Source organism: Scyliorhinus canicula, chromosome 13 (genome assembly GCF_902713615.1).
Source record: "Scyliorhinus canicula chromosome 13, sScyCan1.1, whole genome shotgun sequence".
NCBI lineage: Eukaryota > Metazoa > Chordata > Chondrichthyes > Carcharhiniformes > Scyliorhinidae > Scyliorhinus > Scyliorhinus canicula.
The window spans coordinates 20,710,217-20,719,673 of record NC_052158.1 but is presented as its reverse complement, the minus strand read 5'-3'; the positions used below and the strand labels follow the sequence as shown (position 1 = coordinate 20,719,673).

General features: G+C 45.6%; 1 protein-coding gene across 1 annotated transcript in view; it reads right to left on the bottom strand.

Annotated features, from left to right (window-relative positions):
- The window catches only part of LOC119976513, a 13,612-nt gene extending 4,466 nt beyond the window's left edge, over nucleotides 1-9,146 (bottom strand). Inside the window, exons 1-4 of the mRNA XM_038817058.1 lie at nucleotides 8,962-9,146; nucleotides 6,342-6,734; nucleotides 6,045-6,181; nucleotides 5,660-5,779 (exon numbers count right to left, since the gene is read on the bottom strand). Of these exons, the coding sequence (XP_038672986.1) occupies nucleotides 5,660-5,779; nucleotides 6,045-6,181; nucleotides 6,342-6,734; nucleotides 8,962-9,037 (726 nt within the window). The 5' untranslated portion in view covers nucleotides 9,038-9,146. The remainder of the gene's footprint in view (nucleotides 1-5,659; nucleotides 5,780-6,044; nucleotides 6,182-6,341; nucleotides 6,735-8,961) is intronic.
- Between the last annotated feature and the right edge of the window lie 311 nt (nucleotides 9,147-9,457).

Genomic DNA, 9,457 nt, shown 5'->3' with positions numbered 1-9,457 from the left:
AATCAACTGACATTTGAAAGCCTCCCACATGCCGGATGTTAATTTTCCCTCAAACAGCTTCGCCCAGTCAACACTCTCCAGATCCTGCCTAATGCTGTTGTATTAGCCTCCCCCCAGTTTAACACCTTCACCTGAGGACCACTCTTGCCCTTTTCCATAAGCAGCTTAACACTTACAGAATTATGATCACTGTTACCGAAATGATCTCCTACTGAAACTTCGATCACCTGGCCGGGCCGTTTTCCCAGTACCAGGTCTAATATGGCTCCTTCCGAGTTGGGCTATTTACATATTGTTTCAAGACACCCTCCTGGTACAGGTATTGTTTCAAACCACCCTTCTGCTCCATCCATACCTCTAGCAGTAAGTGTGTCACAGTCAATATAGGGAAAGTTAAAATCACCCACCACAACAATCCTATTGTTCATGCATCTTTCCAAGATCTGTCTGCATATCTGCTCCTCTATCTCCCACTGGCTGTTAGGAGGTCTGTCGTAAACCCCCAACATTGTGACAACACACTTCCAATTCTGGAGCTCCAACAATATTGCCTCGCTGCCTTAGCCTCCAAGGTGTCCTCCCTCAGTGCAGCTGTGATATTCTCTTTAATCAATAATGCAACTCCCCCACACCCTTTGCATCCCCCTATATCCTACCTAACGCATCTAAATCCTGTAAGGGTTACTTGTCAATCCTGTTCCTCTTTCAACCAGGTTTCTATAATAGCAACATTATAATTCCTGGCCAACGAACAAGAAGATGAATAGCCGGGTGGCCAAGAATCAGGGGAAAATGGACGGGAATCGGGGGAAGGTAGCCGGGGGGGGGGGGGGGGGGGGGGGGCGGCTACGGGTTTCATCATGGGGGTTTGTTCTCACGGTTTAATGCTTATTTCTTTTTCATGTTAATTTATTGTTTTTGTATTGGAGGGGAGGGGTTACTGTTTTTCTCTGTTGTGATAAAATTTGTTGCTGAAAACTTGAATTAAAATTATTTCAAAAAATATATTTTTTTAAGTTAGAGCTAGGCACCGTAGGGGGTAGGGGGTGGGGGTGGGGTGGGGTAGGGTGGGGGGGGGGTGAGGGGTGTAGGGGCTGAATGCTTCATTGGGATGGTGTGGGAAGACTGGGTCGCGTTGGGTAATGTCTATTTAATTGTTATTCTATATCCTCTTTTTGCACTATGTTAATATTCACTCATTAGTTTTGTTATTATTGTTATTACTGTTCTTTTATGAAAAATTCTGCAAAACCTGAATAAAAATACTTTTTTTAAAAAAACAACAAAAAACCCATTATAATTCCAAATACTAATCCAAGCTCTAAGTTCATTTGTCTTACCTGAAATACTCCTCGCATTGAAACTTATGCACTCTTCCACTCACCAGCTACACTGCGTTGAGCAACCACTCCCTGCCTGCTCTTCCCCTTTATCATTGGCCATAGTCTGTAGCTCTCAGTTATTTCTCCCACTGATCTACTGCTCTGGTTCCTGCCCCCCTGCCATACTCGGCAGTTCAATCTATTTCTCTGCCTTCCACTTTTCTCCTTAATACCTTTTCTTTCTGTCCCCTCTTTACAACTCTCTGGCTTCATGCATTGGTTCCCATTCCCCTGCAACATGTAGTCAATGTGTAATAATGCACAATCCATTAATTCGCAGCACCACGGAAATATTACTCGTAAGGCCCACATGACCTTACGCTCTTGGTTAATATGGTGTATGACTGAAATGAGCCAGTTTATACCTACTGCTGTCGTGAGGAGGAGCTTCACATCAAGGAGCAACACCAGAGTCAGGGCCACAAGAGCACCAGACATTTGTCTTAATCACTGTTGACCAAATCACTGTTTCTTTTCGCCCTCATCCACCATTCCTTGCACCACATTCCAAAAGTTTAAAAAAAAATTTAGAGCACCCAATTCATTTTTCCCAATTGAGGGTCAATTTAGCGTGGCCAATCCACATAATCTGCACATCGTTGTGCTGTGGGGCAGAACCAACGCAAACACGGGGAGAATGTGCAAACTCCACACGGACAGTGACCCAGAGCCGGGATCGAACCTGGGACCTAAGCGCCGTGAGGCTGCAGTGCTAACCCACTGCGCCACCATGCTCCCCACTTGCCAAAAGTTGAGCATTTCTATATAAATAAATGCTTTCTGATATCTGTATAATCGTGCGTCTCACAATTTATGTTTTGTTAAGTATGTCATAAAACACCTAAAATCCTGACTTGGAGGTCATTTTTCCCCCAAATAATACTTTATTCATTTTTTTATACAAGTACATTTCAAAACATTTTAAAATTGAAGATTACGCAATGTGCAATAAGATTCAGCTTCTCTCCATACAGCACGTTCCAATCAAAAATGCATCAATACAATTTGAATATATTTAATTTTTACAATGGACATTTTGGCACCCTTCAGAAATGGTGTCAGTTGAGTGCTCTGCCGATCAACGTAAATAAAAACAAAGAGCGACGTCTGTGTAGTAACTACTTGCATATATGTGAACCTCTGTATCTTAATGGCCAGTTGGTAGAGGAGGTTTCAAGTTTCGGGGAACCAGGAGCAAAGGTTCACAAAGTTCACCGACTACACTTTTGAAAAGGCTAGTCAGCGTCTGGTTTTAATTAGAAAATTGAAAAAGTTTGCAGTGAATCGAGATGTTTTAGAAAGGGTATACAAAGGGTATACAAAGGGAGACAAAGGTCTGGCCGGGCGCCACGTGGCACAGTAGTTAGCACTGGGTCATTGTCCATGTGGAGTTTGCACATTCTCCCCATGTCTGCATGGGTTTCACCCCCACAACCCAAAGATGTGCAGGATATGTGGATTGGCCACGGTAAATTTCCCTATATTTAGAAAAAAATGATTGGGTACTCAACATTAAACACAAAGGTCTGGTAGAGAACATTCGACATGACAGCCTGGTTATGGTAACCTGAGTGCGAAATACAAAATTAACCTGGCGAGATTGATCAACACGGCAGTTAAAATCCATGGTAAGAAGTCTTACAACACCAGGTTAAAGTCCAACATGTTTGTTTCAAACACAAGCTTTTGGAGCACAGCTCCTTCCTCAGGTGCTCCGAAAGCTCGTGTTTGAAAGAAACCTGTTGGACTTTAACCTGGTGCTGTAAGACTTCTTACTGTACTCACCCCAGTCCAACGCCGGCATCTCCACATCATGGTTAAAATCCATGGTAGATATCAGACACAGCTCGATAACTTATTTCATAACGCAGGAAATGTGATAGAATTCAACCTTTCTGCATAAAGCACATTCCAGCCCGGGAAGCCTCAATACAGCTTCAAAAATTGTGACATTCACGATGTACATTCCATATCAGGCACACACCTGGAGAGGTTCGACACACTTTCCAGCCCCTGGCTGTATTATAGCTGAAAGGCCCTAAAGGCTTAAAAGTAGCCTTAGAACATAGAACAGTACAGCACAGAACAGGCCCTTCGGCCCTCGATGTTGTGCCGAGCAATGATCACCCTACTCAAACCCATGTATCCACCCTATACCCGTAACCCAACAACCCCCCCCCCCCCTTTAACCTTACTTTTTAGGACACTACGGGCAATTTAGCATGGCCAATCCACCTAACCCGCACATCTTTGGACTGTGGGAGGAAACTGGAGCACCCGGAGGAAACCCACGCACACGGGGAGGACGTACAGACCCCGCACAGACTGTGACCCAGCCGGGAATCGAACCTGGGACCCTGGAGCTGTGCAGCATTTATGCTAACCACCATGCTACCATGCTGCCCCAAGTTTTAATGCCTTCAACCTATTGAAACTGTGTCACTGCTGCCCCAAGTTTAATGCTTGGAGCATTAGAGCACGCTTGGAGCACCCTCCAAAATATACTTGATGTATAAAATGTATAAAAGTACATTCCAAAACAGCACAAATTTAATACTACCGAAGTACTGCCAAAGTAGGGGCTGGTTTAGCACACTGGACTAAATTGCTGGCTTTTAAAGCAGACCCAGGCAGGCCAGCAGCAGGGTTCAATTCCCATACCAGCCTCCCCGAACAGGTGCCGGAATGTGGTGACTAGGGACTTTTCACAGTAACTTCATTGAAGCCTACTCGTGACAGTAAGCGATTTTCATTTCATACATTAGAACTCTATAAGCCACTACTTATCTTGGAATACCTCATAGGTCTTGCCTCTATAAAACCAAGGATCTGCACCAATCTGGAAAGACACTTTATGTCCTTGTGGTCAAAGCTGACTGTACTCCAGCTGAGGCCTGATCTGAGTATTGGAACTGTACTGATTTGACTTTATAACCCAGTTTTTATTTCAGCCCCAACCGGACTGTGCAGAAGTTACAGAGTTTAATTGTGAGCTGTTCCCAGAGGCGGTATCGCCGCGGTCACACTAAGGTCGGACCATGAATTCCAGTTTTCAATTCTGACCATTGATTTTACTCAAAAGGCTCACCTGGAGGAGGAATTCCCGGGAGGTTAGATTCGCTTTGGGGGTGAGAACCTGGGAGTGATCAGAAAACACTTCCACATCTTGGAGGCAAGGTCGGGAATCGGCAGAACCCGAGAGAATCATCACAAAGCTGTATCTGAAGCAGAGGACAGGACAAAATCCACTGGGATTGTGGATGCTGTAAATCCCAATCCTTCTTTTCACACAAATTCACTTCCAAATTATTATTTCCGCCCTCACTTTGCCGCCTGGTTTGTGTGTCCATGTCCACTAGCTGTGCCGGATCTATACCTGAATTCAATTACCTCGGGCTTATTTTGTTCACTATATTCCCCATCCGATTAAAAAAAATTCTTTCTTAGTTTGAAGTTCCCTTGTCGAAGATACAAGTAACCACCACAATGGGCAGGTCAGTGCATCAACTAACACTCACTGTGGTAAATGAGTTGTGAATGGGTTAAGCTGCACTCACTGGCGGTCGGGAGAACCCTGAAGAGCCGAATTCACAGAACAGGCGGGAAAACCACAGTGAGAGGTGACTGAACGAAAGGTCGAGGTGGAGGTATGACCAACCCCAGCAGCAGTGTGCAGATACCAGGACAAGATGCCTTTCTGAGATGTCAAATACATCACAGCCACAGTGAACTGGAGGGAGTGAAATTGTAGCAAATCCCCTCACGTTGTCCGATTCACATTGAATGGCTCACAATTGTATTGAAGCACCTCAGAGTGCAACATAATGCATGTAGAGAACCTGAATATTACTGCACTGTGTGTGGAGTTTGCACATTCTCCCCGTGTCAGCGGGTTTCACCCCCACCAGCAGAGATATGCAGGTTAGGTGGATTGGCCACGCTAAATTGACCATTAAAAAGATTACGAATAAAGTATATTTGTGTGTGTGTAAGTGTGTGTGTGTGTGTGGGGGGGGGGGGGGGGGGGGGGGGGCGGGCGGGGGGGGGGGTGTACAGAGAGCAGGCAGTTTACGGCGAGCTGCCATCCTCTGTAGTTTGGTCTGGAAAGTTGGAGAAAGTTTTTCTTCCCCGGAGTGGGAGTATGTCCTGGGGAGAGGAGCGGGGAGGGAGGGGGGGGGGTGGGTGGGTTGGGAGTGAGGGGGAGGTATTCACCCATTCTGCCCGAATGTCGAGGCCTGGGCCCACAGACACCCAGAAGGGCAAGATGGTACCCTTACCCATTCCTCTGGAGGGAACTGGACAAATAAGAATGGGATTGCCAATTGCCTGCCATTTGCCATTTTCCAATCCAGACAGATGTTGTTTAGTCCCAACATTTCCCGTTGGTATTCCAGAATCTGAAACATTGAGGGGAAATAGATGTTGCAAAATGCAGAGACAACATAACCTATACCTTGGTCTGTTTATCTGTATGAATTATCCCTAAGAACAGACCCAGCACTGTTTGGATTTGATTTGAACATTATAAGGAAGTTATTCCGGGCACATCCCATTTTGTATGGGATTAATTTATACAAACATGTCCCTGCCCAGCACATCTCCATCTGCGGGTCTGTGTGTTGTCCTCCCGCTCTCGGTTCTCTCTCTGTATCTCCGGCTCACACACAAGTACAGACAGGCTCCCAGCACAGTGACTCCGCCAACGATGCTCCCCCGGAGCAGGAGAGCGGCTCGGTGGGCTGGGAATTCTCTGCTGGTCTCCGCTCGCTCGGTGCTGCTTGGAGCGGGAGACTCCGTGTCTGGAAGAAGAATTCAGACACTTACAACAAGCCCATTGGATTGAAAGGATAACCTCAATCATTCTTTATCATCATTGTTTTATTCAGTTTGCAGTGAGAACTTCCGCTATTAGCAAAACGCACCGAGGAATAATTGAATAAAGAGATTGTGAATTCTTACCTGTCTTGTTATACACGGTTAAAGTCACATTGCCTCTCCAGGGTGTGCTGCTACCAACACTATAAACACATATCACATAGTCTCCGCTGTCACTGGGCTGTAAATCCCACAGTAACAAGGATCCATTCTCTGGATAGAGGTGAACTCGGTCCCGGTAGGAAGGAGCTGTCTCCCGGTGATCTGAACAGTTATAACCGGATCTGTCAGGGTCTGGGAAGCAGTCTGATCGGGTCAGTCTCACAAATGGAGTGTCTCCGGGGAATAAACCCCACTGTATCTGTAAAGTGGAGCCGGGTGTGAGTGTGGAATAGGAGACAGGGAGAAGGACGGACTGGTCCACTGTCCCCATCACTTCTCTCTGATGGACCCTCACAGTAACCCCGATTCCCGAGGCTGCACAACATAGAACAAAGGAATTAGCTTCGGAAAGGAATAAAGCAGTTTAAACGTTTTGATAAATGGTTTCAGACAGGAGGCTGGTTATAAAACGCGACATTCATTAGAATCACAAACTGTTAACAAATGATCAAAGTTACTGGAAGAGAAATTCTGCCCCACAGTCTGAATGGTGATTGAGGAAGTCGGGTATTGATCAGTAGGAGTCAGCGGGGTTTATTTAGGGACAGTCCTGTCTGACTTGTCTCTATTTTATTGAGGTAACATGGAGAGTCAGTGAGAGTACTCTGAGGCACTCCACATGGATTCTAACAAACCCTGAGACAGATTCTCACATGACGGACTGCGGGAAAACTGTAAAAGACAAAAGCTAGACCCAAATGTGACTCAGTGTCAGGAAGTAACTGTTCCACGGGAGTTTCATTAACTTGGAGACAGGTTCCAGTGAGGGGCCACAGGCTCCCAATTTATTCCAGCCTTTTCGTTCATATATCAATGATTTCAATGTGAGTAAGATATTTACAACAATTGCTACAATAATGGTTTGTGGATATTGAGGAACCAGGCTGTACTCCGCGAGAAGGTGTCAATGGATTGGTCATCTGGGCAGTAAAGTGGACAGTGGAATTCAAGCGACAGGGATTTATTTTAAGGTAAAGAATAGGGAGGGGGGGGGGGATTGATCATATTGAGTGGCAGAGCAGGCTCGATGGGCTGAATGGTTAACTCCTGTTCCTATGTTCCTAGTTTGTCAGGACTGGAGAATGTTGGTTATGGAGATAGATTAAATCACTTTGGGTTGGGGGCTGTTGAAGCAGAGAAGTGGGAATTAATGGTAGCTTGCAGAATGAGCAGAAACCCGGGCAGATTGTAAAGGAAGGGCATCGTTCCCGTAGCAACCAGCTCAAATCCAGAGGGCATTGATTTGAAGTAACTTTGTAGAATGATGAGAAGGACGTTAAAGAGAAATGGTTTCAGATAGATGATGTTGGGAGTGTGGAACCCTTTGCCTGGAAGGCTGGTAGAGGCAGCAATGGCATTTACAATGTTTGAATATGTACCTGGGGTGTTGTGACGTTTATAAGACTGCGGCTCACGAGTTGGAAAATGGAGTTAAAACGAACAACTCCTTCCGATCGACTCAAATGGTCTCTTTCAGCTGTAAATCTGATGATTGGAAGGATGCAACAAATAGAATATCCCATCTTGGGTTCTCTGCCTGATGGCTGAAGCGGGGCAAAGTGGTATCAGTTTTCTAATTCTGGGGTTAGATTCTATGCATAGCTGACTGAGCTAATTGACTTGGTAAAGTCCAATTTATCCACACTAACACGGTTAGAGGATGTAAATGGCATTTCAGGGTCCTATCAGCCAGGGTTGTATTGAATGGCGGAGCAGGTTCGACGGGCTGAATGGCTTACTCCTGCACGACAGCACATTGGTTAGCACTTGCTTCACAGTGCCACAGTCCCAAGTTCGATTCACGGCTTTGACAAAGAGTCATCGGACTCAAAACGTTATCTCTTTTCTCTCCCTGCAGATGCTGCCAGACCTGCTGAGATTTTCCAGCATTTTCTCTTTCGTTGCTGTTAGGTGAATTGGGCAGTCTGAATTCTCCCTCTGTGGACCCGAACAGGCGCCGGAATGTGGCGACTTGGGGCTTTTCACAGTAACATCATTGAAATATTAATGTAAGCCTACTTGTGATAATAAAGATTATTTTTTTTTATAAATTTAGATTACCCAATTATTTTTTCCAATTAAGGGGCAATTTAGCGTGGCCAATCCACCTACTCTGCACATTTTTTTTTGGGTTGTGGGGGCGAAACCCACGCAGACACGGGGAGAATGTGCAAACTCCACACGGACAGTGACCCAGAGCCGGGATCGAACCTGGGACCTCAGCGCCGTGAGGCGGTTGTACTAACCACTAGGCCACCATGCTGCCCTATAAAGATTATTTTTTTAAAATTACTATGTGATACATTTGATTTAACGCAGAATTTTAAAAAAACTGGCATAAATCTATTGGCAGATGAGCTAATTAATTTGGAAACCTCAGTCAGAACCTACCTGGTGACAGGGGCCCCACTGCGTGAGACCAAAGATCTTCGAAACTGAATCCAGCTCCAACGATTGAAGCCCATCTCTGAGTAAACAGTGTCAACACAAGTCACCTCAAACTAGCTGCAGCACTTCGCTCGTGGCAACAAAAAAAACTTACCGAAATAGGAGATCAAAAAAGTGTTGAGAAAGCAAACGCTGGTGAATTTGGAGAGGCGACGTGTCACTCTCCTCATCTCCCCAATATCAATGTTAGCAGAAGCGATGAGGTTAGTTTGTGTTTAACGTGTGATTCAGTGGAGCTGCCTGTCCTCCGTTCATGAGCGGGCAGAACGGAAATGACCACAGGCAACAAGTATCAAACCAGATGGAGAAAAATAGGAGTATAAAAATGGTGCAATACTTGTTCTCGATGTGTAGATTAACCTCAACTCCCCCCCCCCCCCCGCCTCCCATTACCCCTTCACAACCCCCTCCAAACAAACACAACCACAGCCCGAGTTATTTCACAAGCTGTACTATTAGTTTCTGAACCATTTCATTGATGCCTCTTTCTTGTTCAGTGTTGGAGTTGTGTTAACACAGAAGAAGCCCCCCTGGCCCGTCCTGTCTCCCCTGACTCTCCGAGTGAGCAATGCCTCCAGGGTCATTCTCCC